Below are 27,064 nucleotides of genomic sequence, written 5' to 3' on the forward strand. Positions count from 1 at the left end.
CAGAGCCAGGAGTAACGCAGAGGTTAGTGGAGTGGGACAGGCGTTCAGATTGCTGAAGCAGTCGCCCTGCTTTAAAGAAAGACCCATCTGTGGGGAGAGGAGCAGCCAAAATACCAGCGATTGTTGGGTGAAGCGCAGCCAGCCTGGAGGTAAAGGAAGCAGGCGGCCCTGAGAGAGGAGTTATGAGCTCCGGGGTCACGGGGTCGGAAATGAAGCCTGACATCACAGCTCAAGCACGCAGAGGCAAAAACAGGACTGCCCAGCAATAGAGGGGTAATTTATGTGTGTTTAGCAGACTTAACCTCTTAGTGTCTTCAATAAAAACATCTAATCCTCTCTTTTCTGGTGAAGTAGTTTCACCGTTTCATCGCAGTAGAATGAGGAAATGATCCTTTCCTACCCGAAAACGGAACGTCTATGTACATAGATGTATATGTAAACCATGGCCTTGAAAAGTTTACAGCTATAGATGCGCATTATGCCTCCATTCACAGAGGCTGATTGCACATTTATACCTGCAGACAACCTTCCTACAGCTTATCGTGTAGTGCTCCCATCATGTCTTGCGTTGTAAACAAGCCCCCATTTTTCTCAAGGAGGGTTAACGAAATGCTGTATTTAACCCTTTAACACTGGACATCTAGATTACACACGCTCTTCAGTCTGTCGTTACTCTTTAAGCATTTATGCGATCAAAATGAAAAGCCGCTTTTCTCTGCAGGATAACTTTGGTGAAAATGACTGTTCAAACTTGCTCTGATGTATTTATCACAGGCTGCTGTTGCTGCTGCTACCAGCACTGTTATTCGAGGGGTTTTTAGTGTTTAAAGTCTCACTCTGATCATCTAGTGATCTATTTTCAAAGCGTCCCTAGTTGTCGTTTTTTAGTAAGAATCATAATAATTTGTGTTGTTTTCCAGGACATAGTTTATTTAGAGCAGCAGGCATTAATTAGAAAATTTAGTTGAGCCCCGCCTGTCGTTTACATGCTCTCTCACTAGCTTACTGCCTGTCACAACCCTAAACTAACATTAGCTTTAAAAGAAAAATGTCGAGCAATATTGGAGCTATCCAGCCGTTCGGTTCTGATCCAGATTCCAGCTCAGACGAGGAAAACAAAGACGTTCGTGGAATGGCGTGGAGCATTGGCGTATTTTCTAAGCTCTTTTTGAAACTGCATCTTTCCGTCTGCTCCTGATTCACAGTAACTTTGGAGTGGGTCCATACTAAAGAACGATCTGATGGTGGGTCACTTTTGGTGAGGGTGACCGTTCAAAGTACTGGTCCAAAGGTTGCTGCTCCCTGTTTTGTCACTGTTTTGTTATTTTTAGGGGATTCTTGTGAGTTTAAAATCTCCCAAGTTGGGGTTTTCAAAATTGTTCTGATTCCCCTGAATTAATGTTCTGTTCATACATGTAATTAAATGCGGGGTTGTTTTGATGCAGATTTCCGAGACCTTTTAACAAAATAAAACTAAATGTCAAATTACAATGTTGATTATATCCTGTAAATGTTTTTTTAAAGTTATTTAGCCTAATAGACATCTAAAAATATCCGCAGTTTAGAAAACTTCTGGTAGATGTGTATGCTTTCAGAACACTGCTGGTAGACCTCTAGTTGATGTCCTTTAAATATCTTCCATTCGTTTCTTAATGGTCATCTTGGAAGGGTTGTGGTTCTGCAGAAGAACCTTGTCCTTCCTCAGGCTGGAACGCTTTTAGAACATGTTATTTCAAGTCCTGCTCTGCTGACTCTGAGCCATTTAATGACATGGTAGTGAGCCACATGAGCGTGACTGAGGAGGAGGTGAAAAGAAAAAAGAAAAAACGCGTCCAGCCCCTCTGAAGATTTCCTGTTTGATGAGAAGCGCTCGCGCTCTGAGTCATAGTTACGGGGCAAGTCCAGCCCGCGCGCCTCCCGCCCGCGGTGTTTACTCTGATCTGCTGCAGGACCAGCAGCAGCTCGGTCGTAGGAGCAGCAGGCGGACCGGACGGACCCGGACCCGAACCCGAACCCGGCGCCGCCAGAGCGTGGCTGAGTTCATGAGAGGGCGGAAGAGCGCGCAGTCTACATGGGGACCCTTCAGCTTTCCGTTTTTTGGTGGGGGGCGGTTCTGGTCGGCAGTTTTCTGCTCCCGGAGGCGGGTGAGTTGACTTTTAAGACCCAAACGTGTTAGAGCGACTGTTTATGGAACTCCAAACGGAACCGGGAAGGTGTTTTAGTAGTTTGAAAGCGTTTCGTCGGTACTTCCTCTCCCGCAGAAATCACCTGTGGCTCCGCTTTGACTTATGCTCTGACTTTTATTCTGAAATTTTTGCTCCTTTGGGGACAGGTCTGCCCCCCTCCCCAAAACTTTACCTTCATCCGCCTGTCTCAGTCTTATCGGCACCAAGTGGCTTTAGTCCCCCCCCCCCCCCCCCCCGCCACTCCCCCTACAATTAAACCTAGAGCCAGGTGACAATTACCAGCATACCCCCCCCCCCCCAAATGACATGGGCTCCTTCCTCTAAGGAGACCGTTACTGCCCCCCCCCTCCCATCACCTACACTGCTGCTTTTTAGAATAACCTAGCTTCAGTCTGGGCTTTAGGTGGCCATCTTTCTTTTTATTTTGTTTGTGTGTGTGTGTAGGGGGGGGGGGGGGGGTCTGTTTTTTCGGAGACAGCGTGTCCGTGATTTCCTGAGAGTTTTGCGTCAAGATATGCGACCCCCACCCCTCTCCGCAGAAACAGGATGCCATCAGCATGTGGGTGTGCAGAGCATTTTCATGGTTGGGAGGGGCCCAAGATGGGCTACGGAGTCAGTCATGGTGGGTCGGCCAAGTCCTTTGGGTCCAAACCATTGACTGTATATGAGAACTGGACTGAGTAGCTTCTCCCCCCTGGCATTCCAAACAGGAAGTGCCCATAGGCTTTTTGTCATGATATTTTTTCTCTAGGTCAAGTTATAAACTGACCAATCAGATGCCTCATTTAAAGTAGGCGGGGCCAACATTGAAAACATTTGATTGACAGATTTCCCGCTTTCAATTGCTGGGGGAATGGACTTCCAACAAGCTCACTGCTGATTAGTTTCCATAGAAACTCAGACCGACTCAGACCAATCACGACTTACTGACGATGTCTGGCTCCAACATGGCGACGTCGAACGGCGAGGAAATGGTGACTAGATTGACATTTTTGACATCACGCACAGCAAACGGTTCAAACCTGCAGTTGCTAGACGTCTTTAGCGGCTTTAGCCAGCGCACTTGGACCACAGTTCGACCAAAACCAAAGAGATCACAAGAAAAACGCTCTATGTAGCTCAGTAAACTCGATAAAGTCGCTCTGGAGGGTAAGTCTTAAAAATAAAAAGCATAATAAAGAAGAAAAAAATTAGTTTCATGAAACAAAGAAAGAATCTTATATATTATATCATATAAACAATTATTCCTAAAGAAACATACCATACATACCAACAAGTCAACGAAACCTGTTAAACAGTGCCTCCTAGTGGTTGTAGTCCCATTGCTGACTAAACTATTTTAAAATAACGCGACTTATACTCTGAAAAATACAGTATATTTGTATTTTATGGCTATAAAATGTGAAGAAACTCCAAACATTGTTCTAACAAACCATTTCAGCATAAACATCTGGATCTTCACATCAATCTTTATCTTAAAAAACATAGTCTTAGGTTCTGTCCGAATTCCCACCCTAACCCTTAATTATTAAAAAACGAAATAGGGAAGCACTATGTAGTGCCCTGAATTTTAAAAACAATTCGGACACCATGCTTACAACTTCTTTTTTTTTTTTTAAACGGCGGATATGACGTCATCAATTTCACAAAGTTATCTCATTGATAGGAGCGTTTTGCGACAATCATTTATGAATCCACCGCCTTCTGAAGATAAAAACGATGGTTTATTAAAAAAAAACACGTCTAAATACATTTTTTTGGCAAATAACGTTCCGACGCAATGCAATGTGGTCTATATTCGCCGATCTAGTGAGCATCGATGCACACTGGGAATTTTCTATTGCACTTGATTTTGGAATTGTAGAATCGGACAGCACTACAAAATGGCGAGTAGGGAAGGTATTCGGACACACTCTTAGGTTTATATTCAGAACTGTTGTGTTACTTCATGCTAGTAAAAGCAGCTAAAACTATTTAAAGATCTATTTTTGTTTGTTTACATTGCTTTTAGCCTTAGCTTGCTTGACTCCCATTGCTAGAAATAGAATAATGAAACTTTCTTTTTAACCTTTGGTTGCATGTACTCGACCAACCACCAATCAACACAGACCTTTTTGTAAGTACTAAAAATACAATAACAATGGACCAACTAGATTCCACTGGTCGTTTTATGCGATTGCAGCTCGTGGTACTTTTCGGGTGGTCTTTAAATTTGGGAACCCGGTGGGAGCACGTAAACCCCCGTACACGGCCTTAAAACACGCTGCTCTTCACTCGCAGAGTGTCGTACATTACAGGCCACAGGTTTAGCCCCACCCTGCATGCAGGCACGGCTCTGACAGCGTGATTGATGGGCCGGCTTAAGAGCACAGACTGCCGTGAAGGCCTCAGAGGAGGCAGATCTCCTGTAGCGGCTGGTCGGCTTTGAGAAAACTCCTCCCACTTTAAAAATCAAAGACCTTTAGCTGACAGGTGTTTGCTGTGACGGCTTCCTGTTGACATTACAGGAGGCCTCACGACCTGTACTCGCAGTGATACTCATAGTAACGTGTGGTTGATGAAAACCTTCAGTTACATCATGTTTGTTGAAGTTTTCACCGTCCAAACGTTTAGATTGAAAAGTTCACACTTTTCTTTTTCTTTGTTTGTGTTCTCAGCAGTCGGTTTGACGTTCAAAATACCACAAGATACACAATTCTGACACATAAAAGTAACAACTTTTATGATAAAGATAGACTTTTCAGGTCAATTAAGTAAACAGGATATAATTAGAGACGCTTTAGTTGAATAAACCAAAGTCATGTTTTAATGTGCTTTAAATATGCCAGTCATCATTTTTTTTACAATTTATATTTATCAATTGATCTATAAGATTTTGTCCATCAACGTACCGAAAAAATTATATGACGACATAGATTAAAAATTTGGCAAGCATTTAATTTTTTTGAATTAAAAAAAAAATTGTTTTTGACATATTTTACTGTTGCAACATGGGGTTATGAATCTTCTTACACACGAGGTGTATATTTGTATAAACCCCTTTTGTAATTTAGACTAAACTTTATTTATAGTAATTATATTTGTAACAGTTTTTTGTTAGAGTAGACAGAAAAGAAAAGAAGTAGAAGAGGAGAGAGGGATGTCGGGGGGGGGTGTTAAAGGAACATAAAGGAACGAGTTTCTGGAAGTTTAAAAGGGGCGGGGCCTGTCCACACACACACTAAAATGTTACAAACATAACTGTTGGCCCCAATAATGTTCACATACAAACATGTCAACATGTACATTATACAACTAACATTCACGCACGCATACTTTAATACGACTTGTTTCATCCTGATTATACATGTGTTCAAGTTTGATCGAGAGAAAAAAAAATAAAAGCATTTTATTATTTAAGGTTGCTTCACGTTTTTGTAGTTCATTTATTACCTGACTTATTATTAACAGATGCTTAAGATAAATATCTAAGCTTCGGTTTAAGGTACTCTGGTAACTTTAGGAGTGTCTCTGTTGTGCAGGCTGTCCAAAGGCTAAAGCGTCACGTCGTCCCTCCGTTTTTAAAGTTTGGCGCCTTCGTAGACAGAGATGCAGACGTCTGAGGATGACACGCACACACACACACACACACACACACACAAACACAAAAACTATTTGTTGTTTCTGCCTGTCTGGCAGTGTCTCCTGTGGTGATTATCGAACCCACAGGCGCTCATCACACAATCCAGTCTGTCTCGGTGATACGGCTGTGCCTGCTGGCAAAGTCAAGTCTGAACAAGACCAAAGCAGGACTTCAGAGGAAAAATGCATCCACCCATCGCAGATGGAATACCTCACATTTTCTTGTGTTTTTTTTAATACTTGCCTCTGTTTCTAAGTAAATTCCTGTACTGGTAGACTTTTACTTCCTTAAGCAACATACCTTTAATGGTTTTTAACTTTATGAAGAGTCTGGAGGCCCTGAGCAAGCTTCATGTTCTGATTCTGTGTGAACTCCTCACCATTCATCCTTTTCTCACTTTCCTCTGTCGTTCCAGAGAGCTATTTTTTAATTAAACTAAGGGCTCTGTGCAAGTTTTGTGACGTGGAGGCCACCAGCTGCATGGGAGAGGGAATGTGCAAGGTGGAATGTAACAAAACGGCCATCTGTGAACATGAAGAGGACGTGTGTGTCACCATTTGGTAAGTGGTCAGCACTAGTAATCGCAACTGAAGCCACTAGCGGCGTTGCCCTTGCCGCACGTCTTTGACTTGCCCCACTGTCTTAGCGGTTGCTACTAGCCCCTCATTCTCTCCATCTCTCTCTGCCCCCCTGGTCGTGTGACAAATTTAATTAAAAAAAATTTAAAAAAACGCTTTCTTCAAAATATCAGTTTTTCTGTTGGTTTTATCTCCACAGCAACCACTTGATTTTTTGGTTGCCTTGGGATTATGAAGAGGTTGATGTAACTTTTACAATAATTGGCAAAAGTAAACTTTTGGATTTCCTTGGCAACCGAAGTTTTTTGTTAACCACAGCCACCTTCTTATTATACCTATATCATGTGTTGTATCGTTTCGTTTAGTTCAAGTCAAAGGTTGATGGACTACATTTTCACAATATTCCAGGATAAAATGTGCGAACAGTAGATAAAAACAACTTTTGTGAGCTCGCCAAGCCAATGCCATTAAAAATTGACTAACTTTAAAACTAAGATTTTTCCCCAAGTAGCTTCCCAACGATGCTAGAGTAGTTAGGAGGCAATAGATCGAAGATGGTGGCCCCTTCCCGAGGTCAAAGGTCAACAAAACTTTGGCGTGGCTGTAGTCTGTAGGTGGCGTGTTTGTGAAAATGTGTGAAAGTCGTTTTTTTTCCCACTTGTGTTTTGATTTCGTGGGTGGAGTTTAAACTATAAGAGATTTTGATCCCGTTCAGTATTCTTGATGGCTTCTCCCACTGTGATGTCATCTTTTTTGGGGTGTTTTCTCTTGGGAGGAGGGTTGTTCCCCATGCCCCAAAATTTGTTGGTGCCTACACACTATCGTGAGTTTTTGAGTATGTAACACAGGGGTCGGGAACCTATGGCTCGCGAGCCATATATGGCTCTTTTGATGGTCACATGTGGCTCGCAGACAAATCTTTAATTATACTTTTTTTTTCATTAGACCAGTCCTTCTAGGGCGCGATGCGATGCCAGAGGCGCGCAGTAGTAGCGGTGCTTGGAGAAAAAACTATCAGTTTACTATTATCTATTATTTCACAGAGTTTGTACCACCCGGAAACCTGTGAATTGCCGTGCCTAAAACGGCGCGCTCCCGTCTCTGAGAAAGAGCGCGCAGATGCGGGGACGGGATGTGTGAGGGAGAAAGGGGGGGGGGGGGGGGGCAGCAGGTGAATCGCGCAGGGATGGCAAAAACGTAAACCCCGCTGCCCGTCACTCACTGCAGCGTGTGAGTGTGTGTTTGTCTCCCCGTCTGCATGTGATCAGTCTGTCTCACATCTACAGAACATTCAGACCTAAGATCACGTTTAAAGTCTCAACGCCTGCATGAAGCAGAAACTCACCACGTATCAACCGGACTAGACCATCAGCAAAACTACCACGAATCATTTATTAGCAACAGCATAACGATGACTTATTGTACTTTAAAAGTGTTAAAATTACATCAAATGCACACATTCATTTGTATTTTTAGTTTTAAAAATATTGTCGCGGACTGAGTTTAACTTGGCTGTTGGGCCTCGTTAAAAGTTCTGGAGTTCATGGAACGCATCGATCAAGCAGTGATCTGATTGGCCCTTTGTTCTGTCGCTCAGCCTGTTGTTAGGTAGTTTGGACGAATGGGGTTCAGCTATGGGCCGAATAAGGGAAATGGGAGGACAGGAGCGGGAGCAGGGGAATGAATATAAAGTTGGGAGAAGCGCTCTCGTCTCGTCTCGGCGGGCGAGAATAAGGAGTTGCTAAATTAATTTTACGGCGTTTGTTGCGGTCTGCAGTAACCAGAACAAAGAACCTTAAAAGAGGTTAAGTCTCCGTGCATCAGTGTGGGAAAGGGACGCTACATTATTGTATGGCTCTTTCAAAATTACATTTAAAAATATGTGGCGTTTATGGCTCTCTTGGTCAAAAAGGTTCCCGACCCCTGATGTAACATGTGCATAAACAAATCTTCATCAGCTCTTTTGGCAGCAGGAGGCATAAGGCCACGCCCACGAGTGTACATTAGCAGGAGGTTAGCCGGCCGATAATGACGTGACGACGGTTTCTTTGTTACATTTCTATAGAAATGTACTTTTTTTTTTGCTGGATGTGTTGGATGACGTTTAAATCGTCTTCGTCATGAGCTTAACGTCACATAAAAAACACTGAAAGAGCTTTACTTTCACGTTAAACTTGAAGCTGTGTTTTCCATTTCTTAGGAGGAAGAAAGATGACAACGTTACTTTGGAGACGTTGTGCCATGACCCTGCTAAGAAACTCTACGGCCTGACTCTGCACGATTACAAAGGCAAACGATGCGAGATGAAAGCAGTTTCCGGCATGAACTCCGACTTCTTCATCTGTTCCTGCTCGGAGGAAGAGTGCAACATGGACGTCTTTTTCACCACAAGTGAGTTTTTTTGGCAGCTGCTTGTTGTTGTTTTTGTTTTTCTGGCCGAGGCAGAAGAACTGTGTCATCTACAAAACCCGAAAATCCCTTTAAAGTCCCGCAAATATGTTAATCTAATACTATTTTTAATGGGGAAATACAACTAATTCCATACACCTAACTTCACTTAAAGGTCGTGTCTCATTTCCACGTATGAAATTTTGGTCTTTCGTGATACATGCGTGATAAACGTAATTCATACGTGTTTCTTGTCTTCGTCATTCGTCGATTTGAACAGATGTCTGTCGGGGGTTTTGGCCGACGGGTCTTGACGTGAATTCGGTTTTGAGCTGTTCAAAAGTTTTGGTTGGTTGAGAATTACGCAGTTTTTACATGTATTTTACGTAGTTTATACGCATTTATACCATGGTCCGGTTGAATACTCTATTCTGATTGGCTGCTGGGTGTGCATTAAAACCTGATAACCGCACGGTGAAAAAAGAAGTTCCGGTCACCTAGCTTAAATGTTTTGTATCACTGCATCGGCTTCTTTAAAACAACCTTTTGCTTCATCATTTGGACAAAAACAAGCAGTAAGAGGTGAACTTTCTTTCTGAACTGATGCTTTATTCAACCCATCGGGACGATCAGCATATATATATATCCCCGAATCTTGACTGCAGCGGTGGTGCTGCGCGACACGGACTATATGTAGTCCGCTTCGCGTCGGACGGTTCAGGCTTCCACTGCGTGCGTTAAAAAGTAATAACGCACACTTCGTCGGCCATTAACCCTTACTTATTAGTAAATCTTAGGCAGTTGTTAATGATTTTTGTGAGGTGTAAATTTGTGTCTTTCCACAACGTATTTCTAGCAGACTTTTCACGCATGAAACACCGATGTATAACTTTTATATCGCGTATGCAGCGCAAAAATCTAATTAAAATTACATAATTGATGCACAAATACTAATAAATTGCGTATAAACAGCGCAATAATCCCGCACGGATCATGTTCTATGCTGATTTACGTGTTTTTTGCGTGGTTTATTCGTACTCCTTCCGTGGTTTTATCGTGGTTCCTTTGTGATACATCTGTGAAAATTTCACGTAAAGAACAACAACTTTTCTCATTTTTTTTTCATAGATTGACGTATGACCATTTTTCATAAGTGCAGAATGTGCTAAATGTACATAGTGGCTGTTAGGTACAGCCTTTAATACAAGAAATAGGGTTTTCTCTGAGCTGGTTAAAAGCAGCTCTCTGCTGTGGATGCAAACAAACTACCTGAGAAGCATTAAAGCTGAAGCTGTGAATGCACAAGCGAAGCTCTCTTTAGCACTGAAGTCTGGAAACCATTTTCCCGAACAATCATCATCTCTTTCACAATAAGACGAGTTAAACTACAAAACTAAAGAGACTGGCCCCCCCCAACTCACTCAGCAAACCCAAAACAGCTGTTTGTGTTAAAAAGTGGAGCAGTTCTGATATGACTTGACCGCTTCCTCTCAGCTCTGACGTCACGTGTGAATGCTAACATGTGTGCGCCGCTACGCCGTCCAGATACATGATGGCAAACAGGTTTTGGAGACGCTGCCTTGTAGACTCCGGTTACAATATTGTCCCTGGAATGGGTTGTATTTTGACTACAGCATCCCGGCAATAATAACACTGGAGTACATTTCCGAGACCTGGCTCTGCGCGCGCTGCCAAATTGAAAGCGCCTGTGGTGTGCAGACCACGTCATGGAAACGCAGTCTCGCAGATGTCTCTGCAACTTTGCAGTGTCTAACCTGAAAAATGGCAACAGAAGGCAGCAAAACCAGCACTTTTGGGTCGTAGGCTAGTGATTATAGAAAACAGTTTTTTTAGGTTTTGTGGGAAATCAAAACCCTTTCAAGGCAAAAATCTGTGAACTTTTATTGTTGAAAAGTACTTTAGCAAATTTCACTACATAATCTAATGCAGAAGAGAATCTGTTATCTTTTGTAGTCAGCTTTGGTCCTAAAAATAGAAGTGAAAGTTGGCCTGTTTGTTTTTTTGACAGAGGAAAGTTAGCAGACACTTTGCTAGAAGGGGTGGTGTCTTTGTTTCTGATGGAACATGTTCCAACACGCTGACACTGTGATGAAATACTCACTCTGATTTCACTTTAAAAAAAAAGAGCCTTCTATTTTTTTACTTTGGAGTACATTAGTGATAAAAACCTGGTGTTTTATGACAGAACATGTTTTTTTGTGTATGTGTTGGATGTTCTACTCATTAGTAAAAAGGCAATAGTCCTTTTTGTTTAATTTAAGTTTTTATTTAATTTCTTTCAAAATTATATTTATATATTCAGAAATAGCAGAATTGACACTATTATAGTAAAATGTTACTACGGCAGTTATTATTTTGTTCTCACTTGAATATTAAGTTTAATTTTTTTTTATTTTTTTTATTTTCTACCTGAATAGTATTGTAATATTTTAGAGTAAAGTTCTTTGTACTTGAGCACATTATGTTCCCTCACTATAACACGATTCACCTTTTGCTGTTTCACTGTATTTTTTTATTTTAAAGCAGATTGTGTTCTGCGTCCTGATTGGCTGTTGACCTTAACAGTATAGACAAGAGAGGAAAGTGTGAAAATGTTCATGTCTGTCTGAGAAGAGTGTAGGAAATGTGCAGCGAGGAGATTTACAGCCTTAAAACATCTAGAATTGTTGAAAAGATACAGCTGAGTACTTTGCAGATTTGGTCTATCGCAGGCCATATTTAGATTGTAACTCATGCGATAAATAAAGGGACCCCTGTACTCATCTCTGCCTGTTAGGAAACCCTAAACAATTCTAGAATATTTCTACTTTCAGGTGAGACATGTTTCAAATTAGGAGTTCGGCTGCACCATTAAGATGCTAACAAAAGTTTTTTAATCGTCAGTTTCTTGGTCAGTAAAAAGCACTTTCTGCAGCATAACCACAAACCTCTGTTCAGTTCTTTAACCCTTTAATACCAGAGGTGTCGTCAGGAACAACAAAACAAACATTTCTTAAATGACAGTAATTTTTTTTCACCATTTACGCCATTATGCAATTCCAGCGGATTCTAAAATGGAGAAAAGCAGCTTTTCCGCATTTTACTGAGAAAAATGTATACAACACTACTTACATTCGTAAAGTAGTAAAAGCATTAGACACTTAGTAAGGTAGTAAAGTTATACAAGACTAAAGTATTACTGAAGTAATAAAGTTATTCAACATTACTTACGTTAGTGAAGTAGTAATAGTATTAGACACTTTGTGATAGGAAAGAAGTAAAGTTATGCAACACTTCTTACGTTAGTGAAGTAGTAAAGTGTTGTCTCCTCCTTTTCAGAATCCGTTGGAATTCCGTTAAATAGGTAAACGGTTAAAGAGAGACGGTACTTCATAGCTCAAAGGAGCTAATGCTGGTATTAAAGGGTTAAAAGAAGAGAAATGTCAAAGAATCTCTGAGGAAAACGGTATTGAATAATTCACCCACTACAAAACCTTCGGAGATACAATTATGTCCATGAAAAAGTAAACTGCATCCACTGCTGTGGCATTAACATCCTTGGGAATGAGAAATTATGTTGTCTCCTTTAAATCATACTTTGTTAGCATCTAAATAAATTTCAATCATGGGATGTTGCTTCCACAAATGTTGAGACCAAAGCCTTCAGAACGAACAATTTCCCTCATTTTGTAACAAATCCTTAAACTTCAACGTTAGTTCGCTTTTACTGTATGATGCTGCACCAAATCCTAGAGTCACAAGTTTAAAGGATTCATTGAACCTTTAACTTAAAAATTCAAAACCTATTTTTTAAAAGTCCTGTTTTTCCCTAGTCTATGGGCTTCAGCGACAGGTTTGTTGTCAAACGAACTGCAGCTTCTCACTCCACAAAAATCAAAACAAGCTATCTGGCGAGGGGCCCTGTGGAGGATGCTAGACATGTGGTTTCCTGTTTAGAAACAGTGAGAGAAGCAGAGGGCTTTACAGGGAAGTACACCGAATGACTTCTACATTCACCATCTTCTCGTGTTTCTCCTCTAAGCCGGCTTGTTGAATTCACAACCCAATGGAATGATCTGATCCTTGTGTGTAAAAAAAAAAAACCTGGAAAACATTTGAATTGAACTGTGTTGTACTTGGTGTTTTTTCCTTGACTCTGTTCATTTGGGTGACAGGCTTTTTAATAAATGCTCCTTTACGACTGCAGCTTCAAAAACTAAACACAGCAGTCATGAGGCGTCAATGTTTGCCAAAGACGTTGGAGCTTTCAGACACACACTACCTCCTAAATTACAAGCATGGGCCTTCTGCTTTAAAGGGACACAATGTGTGGTTAACTGGGTCAGTTCTTGGAGGAATTTTTCAGTTTGTGGTCCAGACAGCTTTTTTTTTGTTTTTTTCTGGATCTCTTATTCCTATAGACATTCCACAAGGAGAGTTCTGTTTCTGTCCTAAAGACATCACTGCTCTCTACAGGAAGATATTTATCTCATACGTATGTTCCTTTTTATCTGAGGGTCCGATGTGAAAGACAAAAATCACTCTTTTCCTCTCTTTATTATTATTTTTTTAACCCATGTCTTCTTTTTTAGTTTTACATTATACAAAACACAATCCTGCTGCATTATAGAGTTCTGAAAGAAAAATTACTGAAAGAGGTGTTTATAATAAAGCAAAAAAAAAAAAGTAAGAATAATAAATGAAATAAACAAAATACCCCATACCAATCCCTGCCACTGCCATAGCCATACTATCACTCCATCGCGCTGTGACCTGCATTGTATGCTACCACATGCAGCTAAGCTGCTAACAGCTCGCCTCGTACTACTAAAGAGCTGGAGATGTTCTCAAAAAGGGACCCTACAAATCTTCAAATGTGTCGAGAGACTTTTTGAGTGAATACCTAATTTTCTCCAGTTTTAAGAAGGACATGATATCCTGTAGCCAGTGTGAAGGAGACGGGGGGATAGCACGGCGTTCCGGGAGTATTCTAAAACAGCTTAGTCTTCCAAAACCCCAAAAAGGGCTGTTAATGGATTTGGTTTTAAATCGGTATTAAATACACCATACATTGTGCCAAAGATTGTCCTCCAATATACATTCAAACGAGGGCACGAAAAGAACATATGGTACAGAGAGGAGTCTGTACATCTTTATTTTTATTTTAATTGGTTCGTAGACCTCCATCTCCTCATGTCTGAGAGGAGCAGATGCTTTCTGATAGGCGGTGAAACCTCCTCCAAACCTTTCATTGACTTTTTTGTTATTCAGGTGAGAATTAAACACAGATGAAACTGAAGAAATGATTGTTCTTGAAGGAGCTGATAAACATCTTTATTTCTGACATCTTCGGTAAATCTAGAACAGGAAGAAAGCAAAACGTTATAGTTTGTGTATATGAATATATGAAAAAGAACACTTTTGTAGGACTTTGAAAGTCCTCCATGAACATTTTAAACGGTAAATTCTTTAAGACTACATTTCTGTCTGTAAAAAAAGACGTCCAAAGTCCTTCCAGAGAGAGTCTGTTGATGTCAAAGAGGTCTCAAATTAAAGGAACCAAAGCCGGTCCTCTCCACTGTCGTTTATGTTTTTTAACATAAACATAAATGCGTAGTACATCTTTAACCTGACTTGCATCTAACATACAACTTCAAAATGTCAATTACAAGCTACATTTTCAAAAGACTCAGCATTAACCACTATGATTTAAAGTGGACTAAATATTTGCAGGACTTTAGTTCTCTGTTTGTTTGTAGCAGACAAACGTTTTTATGGGAGTCTGAAACTTAAATGTCCATTAGCTTTAGGAGCCTCCTATCCTCCGTGACACTTCCCGAAACCTCGTTAAACTGTCAATGTAATAAACGCTGTTTTTCATTCATTAATATGACACAGAGGAGTTTTTCTTTTTGGTTAACTGCTAATCTTCCACCCTCGGACAGGAATGCAGTGACACCCACAAGAGTTTATAAGTTACAAGTTTTGAGGTTAGCTGCATAACAGCTCTCTCTTCTCTTTTGTTAATGTTTGATCCGTCTTCTGTTCTCCAAACCCAAAGAGGCTTTTCTTGGATGTCTTTTACTTTTACTTAAAGAAAAACTTATATATAATTTTAAATTCTCAAAACCGGTCATCCAGATCGGCTTCCTTCTGAGAAAAAAAAAGTCTGTTTCTGTTTGGGTGTCTATAAACACAAGAAAAGAAAAACAACATCAAGAAACGACATGTGTATACAATGCTGATATTTACAGAATTAGTAAATGTTCTTTTAAAGACCTATTCTAATGAAAATGGTGTTTTAACATATTCTAGTGGCATTTTATTCAAATCATTGTGAATCAGGAGCAGACAAAGTATTGCAGTTTGAAAAATATCATATTTTTGATGTAGAAAATACGCTAGGCGTGGCCACAAGCTTTCTGTTTCATTCTGATGCATCCTCTGTCAGACAAATAAACGTCTTTGTTTTCCTCGTCTGAGCTAAAATCTGGTTCAAAACCATACGGCCAGTTAGCACTGGCCATTTCTGTTGGATTTTTGTTGCATTTTTGTTGGAAAGTGTGTAAATGGATAGGTGGGGGGAAGGGGGCAGGGTTCTCATGGACCTCTGCCGGTGGTAGAAAACGACACAGTTGGTTTTATTTTGGCTAAAAACGACATAATCATAATTCAAAGACCACTGGGAAAACTTTTACAATCGATCAAAAATGACCATAGAGGGACTTTAAAAGAATTTTAGAGTCATTGTCTCCTGAATTGACCAGTTTTTTGTTTGTGTGTAGACAAGAGGGGATTATTTGTTGTGGAACTCTTTAATGTTGTGGGTTCTTCTTTGTATCATTGCTCGGCTCCGACACTTATTGACCTGTGAAATCTTTGACTTCCTCTAGACTTCTCCCCGGACCACCACGTGGTGGCTGTGGTCCTGGTTAGCCTGATGCCTCTTCTGGTCATGGCCGTCCTCGTCGTCGCCTCCTTCTACTGTTACCGCGTCTTCCGCAAGCACCAAGCACACCACGGGTGCAAGAAGTGTTCTCCCCTGGACTGCAGCGATGCCCGTCCCATCGTGTTAGACAACGAGGGTTCGGACAGCAGCTCCACGCTCGCCAACAACCTCAACCACAACATGGAGCTGCTGCCCATCGAGCTGGACGTCCTCGTCGGGAAGGGCCGCTTTGCTGAGGTTTACAAAGCCAAGCTGAAGCAAGGCTCGTCCGTGCGGGAAGAGCAAGGCTTTGAGACGGTCGCCATCAAGATCTTCCCGTGCGACGAGTACGCCTCTTGGAAGAACGAGAAGGACATCTTCTCGGACGCAGATCTGAGGCATGAAAACGTGCTTCACTTCCTGACAGCGGAGGAAAGGAAAGTGCAGAGACAGTACTGGCTCATCACAGCTTACCATCCGCTTGGAAACCTCCAGGAGTACCTGGTCCGTCACGTCATCAGCTGGCACGACCTTCTGATAATGGGGAGCTCGCTGTCGTGGGGAGTGGCACACCTCCACAGCGACCAGACGACCTGCGGCCGCCCCAAGGTGCCCATCGCCCATAGAGACATTAAGAGCTCCAACATCCTTTTGAAAAAGGACTTGACCTGCTGCATCTGCGACTTCGGCCTCGCTCTTCGGCTGGACAACTCCCTGTCCGTGGACGAGTTGGCCAACAGTGGGCAGGTGAGCCGCTCTGAACCTCAAACGCATAAGTCAGCAGGGATGCAACCCAACTGCAATTCCTTTAAAGGAATTGCAGTTGGGTTGCATCCCTGCTGACTTATGCTGACTTTTGCGTGCAGTTCACTTGCTGACAGCAATGGTTTTAATAATCGCTGAAACGCTGCTGCTCCTAGCACGCTGAATGAGGAGCAAAAAGAATGTTTTGGTAAATATGCAAGTTGGCTGCTGATGATGTCATAGGGAACTGGGTGGACCTTTCAATTTGAATGACTCAGGAAGTTTCAATGAATGAGAAAAAAGAATGTCTCTAAAACTTACCGTTCAGGAGATACAATTAACACTCCATAAGAAAATAAGAAAAAATCCTCCATAAGTAACCACAGGGTGGAGCTAAAAGTGTAGTTTTTGCAAGACCCCAAAAGCTACACACACATCAAATTTGGGCGCTGTAGCTAAAGCAATTTTAGAGATGTTAGGCTGAAGGCAATGGCATCTATGGGCCAGATAATACCAAACGTGTTGAGCCAAATTATCACTTATTAAGGAGGTATTGCTTAAAAGTCGGAAAGGCTGGGTTGATATATTGAGCGGTTGTAACATTTCAAAGTTGACGACCACAACCATCTAATTTGCATTATAGGAAAATGCTAAGGAGTTACACGAAATGATTGGCGCCATTGAATTTGTGGTCGTCCAAATAAGGTACATACTGAAATACGTTAAGATTGGCGGATAATCTGGTATGACAGAAGTTGGCGGTCCAATAAAAAAAAAAAAAGGCTTCCATCCAAGAAATATGAGGAAAAGCGTCTTTGTTTTTTCTACTAAACGTATTACAGATTAAGACCTAATTGCATTTTGTTCTATATCCGACCACATAGAAGCGCTTTTGAGACAGTTTGGGCAGAAAATTCTGAAGTTATCGGTCACTAAATTACATTTTTTTGAATATTCATTATAAATAAAAAATAAAGTTACCAAAAGTATTACCACTCTATTCCCAGTAGAGCTTCATAAACTACACATGCTTGCATCCAGAAAGCTTCTTTCATTCTTTTCAAATCAAAAACGCAGCAGAATAAAATATAACAAAAAATTAAAGCTGCAGTGTTTGGCCCGCTAACCCCCCTGCCCTCTATGCCCCCCTCTGCTACTCGCCACTCACGCTGCCCCGTCCTCTTCCTCTGGCACACTTTTTCAAAGTAGCGGCTTTTCTGTTGGTTTTATCTCCATAGCAACTATTTTATGTTTTGGTTGCCTGGGGGGGACGAACAGGTCGATGTCATCATTAGAAAAATCGGCAAAAGTACATTTTTGGATTTCCTCGGCAACTGAAGTTTTTTGTCAACCACGGCCACATTCCTAATATGGTCATTTTGTTTTTTATATCGTTTCATTCATCTTAAGACAACAATTCTTGTATTACATTTTTCACAAAGTTCCGGTAACAATTATGCGAGCAAAGGGGAACGCCACTTTCACAAGCTCACCTTGCTAAAATCTACAAACAGTAAAACTAACATTTTTGTTGTTTTGGTTTCATTTGTGGGGTTTTAAATGTGTTCTGATCTCCATAAAAGATTTAGTTATTTGTTTTATTGGCTGTTTTCTCGCTGTGATGTCATCATCATTTTTGGGGTTGTTCACTTTGCCCAAAAATTCATTTTTACCAAGTACTTGGTGTGTCGAAATTTTTACCATCGGCTTTGTATTTCACTCATAAATAGTGGTTAAAATGTTCAACTGAAGTCTGTTGTTCCTCCCCAAAACCACGACGAGGTGACCTCATGGCGCCGTTATGCCCTCTTTTCCTCAGGTGGGAACGGCCAGGTACATGGCCCCCGAGGTGTTGGAGTCCAGGATCAACCTGGAAAACATCGAGTCCTTCAAACAAGCGGATGTTTATTCCATGGCTCTGGTTCTGTGGGAGCTCATCTCCAGATGCAGCTCGATCGGAGGTAAGGCGACGGACAGGATCAGCAGGAGGGAAAAAAAACAAAACGCTTTATTTTACGACAACATGATGTCATGGGAAAAAACTAGAAGTTGCATCATCTTCTTCTCAGCTGAGTTAGTTAAAAACTTCTCACCCTGCAACCAAATTTAGCTCCTTTTACTAATGCTTCCAGTGGGTTTAACCACAAAGAATTGCAGGTTATTGTTACTATTTAACCTCAAGACAAACTTGCATCACAAAAGTGATTCTGATTTAATGCTGAACAGATTCTCAGGTTTACGGCCGGCGTTCCCACGCAGCGTCGTAAAGCATCACCTGCAGACGTCACCCTCAGGAAGACTGCGTTTATGAATCCATAAAAGCCTTTCCCTTCCTTCACGTCTCTGCTGTTTGTTGAGAACGCTGCGTAAACACGGCGCAGCGGCCGAGAAGGCAAACTGCAGACGAAGGATTTGGCAGCAGCTTTTGCTCTGCTGCCAAATCCTTTCCCAACAGGGTTTCTGAACATCCAAACCTCCCCAACTTGACCAAAATATTTGCAGCTTTAATGTGAGCGACGTCCAGGGCGCCGCCGTTCCAACCAACCTTTAATGGATGCTAAACAATATTTATCTGACAGGGTAGTTTAGGGAAAGACAAGACTTTAATCACAAAAAAGATCAACACAATCGGCCGGTTTTCACCTTTTGCTTGATTCTGTAATGCAGCACGATTTGAAATGTTATCCTTATATGTTTTCTTAACATAAATATTCTAAAAAGATTAGTTTCAAAGTTTACAATAAATCCAGCAGCTCATTTTCTGCTTTATTAAACTCCTCTAATCTCTTCGAAGGATCATTTCTTGCAAACCAGGAAGTCTTTGGTTTTGTAAATGCTAAAACACGAGTGTGACCAAAGCAGACATGTCCGTCCCCCCCCCCACTATAAGCAGGAATATTCTTTTAAAAGCAGAAAATCAGCAAAGGTATCAATGAATTTGGTGGAAACAACAATCTATCCACCTCTGATGAATCCTAACCAGATCAAATGGTGTCAAAAATTCTGGTTTGTGAAGCTTGTTTTGCTCCTACTCTGTTTCTGCTGCCGCCGTCAGGCCTGTCAGTGCTGCGTTTGGGCACGAAATGCTGTTTTTCCTGCTCTGTCTCCTCCAGGAGGTTTTTTACTCAGAGTTTTCCGAGGGTAAAAAAAACCAAAACATTTCCATGTGACCCACGGCCCCTCTTCCTTCTGAAAGGAAAATAGTCTATGTCCTGTTTTGTTCAGAACTCAGTGCTTTAAAGGCCCACTCCAATCATTTTTTTAAAGCAATCCCGGTGTTTTTTAACTGTGATGAAGCCGTTTTTAGCCAAAATGTAAAAGCCTGTGTTGTTTTCTGGGACAGTTTCTGCAGATCAGCAGCAGAAATTTGCCTATAAGTGGTGGGACTGTTGTTGCAGAGTAAGCCCGTCCCCATTTCCCATCATCAATCTGTTTTCACTGTAAACTTAACATTAGCGGTGCAACAGAAATGGTGAGCAATATCGGAGCTGTCCAGCCGTACAGTTTAGATCCAGATTCCAGCTCAGACGAGGAAAACAAAGGCGTTCACGGGTCTATTTGTCTGCATCAGAATGGGGGCGGAGCAGGGAGCTTGTGGCCCCGCCCAGCATATTTTCTATGTCACAAATACGATCTTTTTCAAACTGCATTTTTTTGTTTCCTCCTAATCTGCAACAATTTGAATAAAGAAATACTTAGAAATGCAATTTTAAGCTTCATTAAATACCATTTTCATCGGCGTGGATCTTTAATGTGAAAGCGAAAACCTCATTTTATAGGAAAACCTTTCCGGATCGTGAGGATAAGTTATCGTTAGATGAGTTTCACTGAAAGTTTGTGACGTCTTTAGCTGCTTCCTCTTTTCAGTCGTGTGAAATTATATTCTTTCTCTTCGTGCTTATTTTGACTTCTAAGATTAATTTCCTGCGTCTAATCCTGTCGCTTTCTGCGTCTTTCCCCTCGTCTTTGTCTTTTTCTTGCGAGGCGAAGCAGCGGGGATTTAGTGTCCTGCCGGAGCAAAACCTAATCGACAGCTGTCCAGCTTCTCAAGCGGACAGAGGACAGAATGGTGTAGATTTCCTTGGAGAGGGGAACCCCGTCCCTCCTCCGGACTCTAAATAGAAGTCTCTCTGCTCTTCTGGGTGTCGCCATCCAGAGATCTGTCCGGACGGACAGACGGGTGAAGTCTGTCGTTGGTTCAGACTAAAACAAGGTGACGGCGTCTCTCAGCCGTCGTCCACCTCAGCGGGTGTGAGGAAGCTGGAAAGATAAGCTGCCCATATGAGGGAAAAAGGGCTGAGACTGAAGACGAGCGGCTTTCAGCTTGTTTTTTTTGAGTGTTGTTGCAGAGATCAGTGAGTCACGCGTGACGCATCACTGGACTGACTGGGCCTTCTCCTGGTCTCGTCTGGTTTGATGCATGGATTCAGTCACACGGTCCTCATAACTCCTGGGGGTGTGATGTGAGAGCTGCCAGGCACTAAGACACCCCTCGTTCGCAGACAGAGCCGTGAGCCGAGACTTCCTTTTGTTCTCATCTTCAAGGCGGGAAGATCCGTGCGGAGACGCCGGATCGGAGGCTCTGGTCTTTTTATCTCTGCCTCTGTTTCTCTATATGTCTCTCCTGTATAATTTAGCCGGGCCGGATTTTGGGCTTGGAAAGGCTTCGGTGGCGTTCCTCGGCCGGGTGGGGCGCAGTGAAAGGGGGGATAATAGCGGAGCGGTGTTAGAATGTGGAGCTGCAGAGGGAAGAAATGCCTGCATGCCCCCAGAGGGAGAGCTGGAGGAAAAGTTGGGGCAGCTGCTCTCCAGATGTCAGACCATCAATTCCTTCATAGCCAGACATGTGGTATGTATAGATGTCTGCCAGCGCCGGGGAGGTTTCCTGCCATACGGCTCCTTCGGGGACAGCTCCAGTCACCTGATGGGGAGGGGGGGTTTGGGGGTGAAACGTCTGCCCCCGGTGTGGTTTGATGAGCGTCTTTAACAGGTGGTAAAGACCGGCACAAGCACAGTTAATGGCAGGCTTAGTGACTGCCATATGTCCTAAAGTAAGCTCTGCTAATGTGTCATAAATGTGCATACATCTGTACTGCATGACTTTCACAACACAAAACAAGTGTCAGCCACCGCAGACTAATGAAAACCAGCTGGGGGGGGATTAGCCAAGACTTCCAAAAACAGACGATGTTCCAGCGATCACATTACTAATTTATCTCCGCTCCCATCCGACTTCCTGCGTTGCTTATGAAGCAAAAGTTTTGAAGAAAAAAAAAGGAAATTTGGCTTTAAAGTGTTTTGTTGGTTCATTCAATTCAATTTTATTTCTATAGCCCGATATTACAACAATAGTCGTCTCAATGGGCTTCATACTAGGATTGTATAATAAACATTAAATAATAAAGAACATAAAGTCCCTGCTCTTTGACCCTCCTTCTCAGTTAAGGCCACATCGTTGGTGGTCACTCGTCTATGCCCTAGTAACAACTGCCCCTACAGGTGGATATAGGCTGCCACGATACATCTACCACACACACCAAAATGGTAGGTTTCATTTTCATGGTGTCCCTTTAAGGCCGTGTCACACAGCCACTTTGTACATTTTGCAATATTGCACTGATGAAAACTGGTCATATGTGAATCTACGTGGAAAAGGTGAGAAAAGTTGTGGTCTTTATGTGAAATTTTCACAGATGAATCGCGAATGAACCACGTTAATACCACAGGAGTCCTAATATATGACTAATTTTAAAACTAAGGGAAACCTCGGTGCCTTTCAGGCAGTCGCTCCCCGACTTTGGAATGACCTCCCCCTGTCTCTGCGCCAGATTGACTCAGTCGAGTGTTTTAAAGCTCAAGTTAAGACATTTTGTTTAGGAGAGCTTTTAGCTGACTTTTACTTGTGTACACTTTTACCTGTTTGTTTGCTTATATGCCTGTGTGCGTTTTATTGGGTATCGCTATTGGTTTTTTATTGTTTTAACATTGTGAAGCACTTTGTGAGTCGCTCTCTGAGAAAAGTGCTATATAAATAAAGATTACTAATAAACCATGCAAAGAGTCAATGTAGAATATGAACCGTGCGTGATTATTGCGCTGTTCACATGCACTCTATTAGGGATTCATGTTTCAACTACATAATTGTAATGTGATATACGTGATATGAAAGTTATACATCGGTGGTTCAGTCTGTTAGACATACGTGAAACGTTCGTGGAAACCCACAAATTTACATATGCATCTCACAAAAATCACACACAATTGCGTAAGATTTGCGAAATAATTGTGTATCAACTACATAAATACGCATAAACTGCGTTATTTTCAATCTACCAAAAATTTTGAACAGTTCAAAACCAAATTCCCGCAAAGACCCGTCGGCCAAAAACCCTCAACGGACATCTGCGCACATTGATGAATGACGAACGCACAAACATTAATGAATGACGTATATCACACATGGATGAGTTCCATACGTGGAAACAGCTGTGTGACTCGGCCTTTAGGTATCCGTACGAGCCCTGTCACCATACGCCACTATCACATCTGAGTCCCCGATTGATCAAAGTTCAACTGGTTTAACTTTCAGCCTGTGTTCAATGGTCGCGTGTTTTGTACATGGAGCCCCAAAACAGTCTTAGAAACTTGTGTAGGGGTGTGTGACATGAGAGTATCAAACGGAGAAGCCTAAACACACATTTACGTAGACTTCATATTGGAAGTTGTCACTTGAACGAGGCCGATGTGAAAGAAGCATCAGAAGACAGACTGGACGTCTGACAGTCAAGCCCAGGAAATGAGGCAAAGTACGGAGATCAAAACTGAAATGTGGAGCACTTTTTGTCATGTCACGCTTCACTTCCCTGTTTTTCTTACTGCTGACGTTGCTGCTTTTACTTGCAGAGCTCCGATCGCTGTCTCACTGGTCTTGATGGTGAAGGTCCTGCTGCGGCGCGACCGCCAAGGCTCTGAACGTGTTAAGACTGGTCAGTCTTTCCATCCTGGAATGTGACTGCAGTTATTTACTCTCCGGAGTGCTGAGTGGAGTGATTCATACGTTGAGGAACTGCTGGTTTTGGAGCGAACACACAAGCTCGTTGTCTGACGGCTCACAAAGGCAGATTTGTGGAAAACACTCGGAACTCTGGGAGAAAAATGGGAATATTCACTGATTCTTGGCTTCTGCTTTGATTAAGCCAAAGCAGAAGATCTCTGTTTGCAGAGAAGTCTCTTGAGTTAGACTCCCACCACCACCAGAACCCTGCAGTTCAAGTCTGGGAGCTTCTAACAGTCACTTCCCTTTTACATCAGTGTGCTGGTTAGCGCCACAAAAGTGAGCAGGCCAATTACTTCAGGAATTCCCAGAAAACATGTCTCATTAAGTTTTTGTTGGACCTCCAGTCTCCTAAAAATAAAATGTTTGTTTTGGTGTTGTGTGAAGGGAGCTTGCACAGTCGGCTCACCGTACAAAGGTTTCCGCTTCCAATCCCTGCTGGGATCTTTTCCCTGTTAAGTTTGGTGTTTTTTTAAAGCCCCGCCCCCCTATCCTGCAGACCCTTTCAGGCGGGTTGGCGGCCTTTTGGAAGAGTTTTTTTAAAGCCAGTTTTTAGATTAACGCCGCCTGCACTAAGCCGGGTCTTTTAACCTGAAATCTAGAATCTTTGTTGGTGTATATATGAGCATCTCAGCAACGCGACGTCTTGAGCTGTTTGTGGCGAGCTGCAGTGTTGACTCACAGACCCCGGCGGCCCCTTTGAGTTGGCGGCGTGCGTTCCGGCTCTGAACTCCACACAGCCGTCTCTGTCTCCAGGTTCAGACGGAGCTGCGCTGAAGCCAGAGATCCCAGCTTTGATGAGGACATGAAGTGATCCGCTCTGGTTTGTTTTGTGTTCCCTCACAGAGGTGAAAGAGTACGAGCCGCCGTTCGGGAACATGGGGGAGCATCCGTGTGTGGAGAGCATGAAGGACAGTGTTCTGAGGGACAAAGGAAGACCTGAGATCCCCAGCAGCTGGACCAGCCACACCGTAAGAAGCCAATTTCAGGCTACTTCAGTTCTACTTTAGTTGGCTATTTTTGATTATTTGGAGGCAGAAATCTTCAGGTTTAGTTGAATTTAGTGCAAAGAAAACGTATTAGCTTAAATAATTGAAATAAAAATAGTTTCTAATCAACTTTGCTTAGTGTGACAAACATGGGTGAAGTTTACCACTAAGAATGATAAATATTTTGTCATAGTCGGTACAACGTTAGCATACAGGAAGTGAAGCAGGTTTCTGAAACTGCGTCAGAAAAGATTCATAAAACGTTTTCAACTGTTTGGTTTGCACCAGGCTGCTGCTTCTGACAGGTGAGAATTCTTCACTGAACTGTATCTCGGAACTGGACTGAGTGACCCCTCCCCTCTGGTGTTCCAAACAGGAAGTACCTGCTGGCTCCAAGAAGCCAAAATCCCATAGACTTCAAACAGAAAATGCCCCCCTCCACCTCTAACTTTTACAATGATTGACAGATTTGGTGTACAAGTGGTAGGGGTGTGGCCTTCCAACAAGCTCACTCCTGATTAGTGAGACTGGTTGCCGTAGAAACGTTGACTCAGACTGACTCGGACCGATCGCTGCTTACGGATGTCATCTGGCTCCAACATGGCGGCGTCTGTATCGCGAAAAAATGGCGACTGAATTGACTTCATTTGGTTGGGGCCAGAAGTGACCCATTTTGAATGGATGACATCACACATGCTCAGTCCAGTTCTCACTTACAGTCAATGTTCTGACCCAAACAAGCCGACTCTTGTCCTCCTGAAAACTCCCCATTCACAAAGTGACCCATGAACCCAAAAACATCAAAAACAAAGCAAAGAGACAAATGATCTGTGATCAACAGTCAGAGGACCTCTGGCTTGCATGACCCGGTCCATATATGGTTTGGATCTGCTCTCATAAATAACATAAATGAAGGTTCATTGGGTTTCAGACTCCGACCCAAAGGATGGCGTTTATTTGAAGGCAGTTTTTGGGTCAAAGTTGCGTAGTTCCTGCAACAGTCAGAAGAAATGTGGTCAGAGCAAGGAGGCTGAAAGATCTCAGACAAAAACCATTTAGCAGGGCAGGTTGCCATAGCTACAGAAAATGTCTATGGTTGGAACTTTATTTCAAATTAATTCTGTATCGATTCAGTTTTGGTCTGTGTATTGATCTGCCCTAAAATTAGAACGTAGCTAAAAAATGGCACAAGCATTAATGTAACTACTTGTGCAGTGCAAGTGCAGCCAATCGCCACGGCGATGAGCCTAGCCTCTCCCCTCTGCTGTTTTGGAGCGGCAACAGCACTCAGATTCACTAGCCGGCTCCAGGTGACCCTAGAGGCGATCTCAGTTTCTTTTCTGACAGTTTTATATAAAGGTATTTGAAAATCTATAAAGATACCATTTGAACCCCCCCATCTTCTACAAAATCAGCACTCCCACCAGCTAAAACCAAATCCTTCAGAGATTTTCAAACATGATCTTAAAACCCTCTTCTCTTTGATGAAGCGGTTATCAGTCCCTCTTAGACCTCCTCTGTTCAACGTGGGCAACAGAGATTTGTACCGACCGCTGTCCTGACCCCGCAGGGCATCCAGACGGTGTGCGCCTCCATAGAGGAGTGCTGGGACCACGACCCGGAGGCCCGGCTCACGGCGCACTGCGTCGCCGAGCGCTTCAACGACATCGAGTACCTGGACAAGCTGTCCGAGTGCTCCGACACGGAGGTGAAGATCCCCGAGGACGAGAAGTGAGGGCGGGAACAACACTACCCCCATGGGGGCACCCGAGGCATTACAAACAAGCAGACGGGGGACGGCCAGAATTCCAGTGGGCTGATTGTTTGGTTGGGGGGGACGTGTATCACACCGGAACAAACTGGAAGCTTAGGAGGATCTCCCAGCGGAACCCGGAGGATCAGGATGATGGACACACAAAGGGAAATCATGTTATAAAGCTTTTTAACCAAATGCTATTTGCACTTTATGAATATCGATGCACACCAGTTTCTGTATAGCCATCGTCTTCTGTTTCCGCTCAGAGTTCAGGTTTTGGAAGTTTAAAAACAATAAAAAAAAGTGTGCTTATGTTTTTTACTGGGATGCAGAAGGGAGCCGAGCATCAAACGCCTTTATATCTGTGACGTGGCCCTCGCCGGATGTTTAGAGGCTCGCTTTGGTCTGACAGGTTGTTGGTTGAAGGTTGAAGAACCGGCTCCAGAGAACCTGTGAGCTGAAAAAAGCAAAACCAGTTCAGGAGCTGCTGGGAAATCGGACTATAAAGGGCTGCAAACGGACAGAGGTCAGCCTGAAAGGAAACAGTATACAATAGTGTGTGTGTGTGTGTGCGTGTGTGTGGGTGTGTGTGTGTGTGTGTGTGGGTGTGGGTTTGTGTGTGTGGGTGTGTTTGTCAATAGAGGACTCGCATCTGTAACTAAAGTCTGGTTAGTGAAGCTAAATGTTTAAACCCATGTTCAAAAAGCCGATTTTCATGTTTTGGTTGTTTTTCAGAGCCACACGCTCTAAGAAATGATCTGCAGAAATGTTTTTGTATCAAAATGTCAATTCAATATTAAAATCATTACTTCTCTTTTA

General features: G+C 42.6%; 1 protein-coding gene across 2 annotated transcripts; it reads left to right on the forward strand.

The window, feature by feature from the left end:
- tgfbr2a (transforming growth factor beta receptor 2a) lies at nt 1-27,064 on the forward strand. 2 transcript variants are annotated; one of them, XM_078955424.1, is made up of 8 exons: nt 1-273; nt 1,950-2,144; nt 6,224-6,368; nt 8,587-8,777; nt 15,668-16,449; nt 18,266-18,407; nt 24,347-24,471; nt 26,060-27,064. In XM_078955424.1, exons 2-8 carry the CDS (start codon nt 2,072-2,074, stop codon nt 26,222-26,224), a joined length of 1,623 nt encoding a protein of 540 aa, XP_078811550.1. In that variant the 5' UTR covers nt 1-273; nt 1,950-2,071; the 3' UTR covers nt 26,225-27,064. The 2 variants fall into 2 exon arrangements, with proteins under 2 accessions (XP_078811550.1, XP_023815561.1); XM_023959793.2 differs by lacking the exon at nt 1-273 and having other exon boundaries at nt 1,837-2,144.

This window comes from Oryzias latipes, chromosome 11 (assembly GCF_053564925.1).
Source record: "Oryzias latipes strain Hd-rR chromosome 11, Olatipes_Hd-rR_3.1".
Lineage (NCBI taxonomy): Eukaryota > Metazoa > Chordata > Actinopteri > Beloniformes > Adrianichthyidae > Oryzias > Oryzias latipes.

Coding starts and splice junctions, on each gene's coding strand:
- tgfbr2a (XM_078955424.1), top strand. CDS start 2,072: ATGGGGACCCTTCAGCTTTCCGTTTTTTGGTGGGGGGCGGTTCTGGTC. Junction 18,408..24,346: donor CAGATGCAGCTCGATCGGAG/GTAAGGCGACGG, acceptor GTTCCCTCACAG/AGGTGAAAGAGTACGAGCCG. Junction 24,472..26,059: donor GCAGCTGGACCAGCCACACC/GTAAGAAGCCAA, acceptor CTGACCCCGCAG/GGCATCCAGACGGTGTGCGC.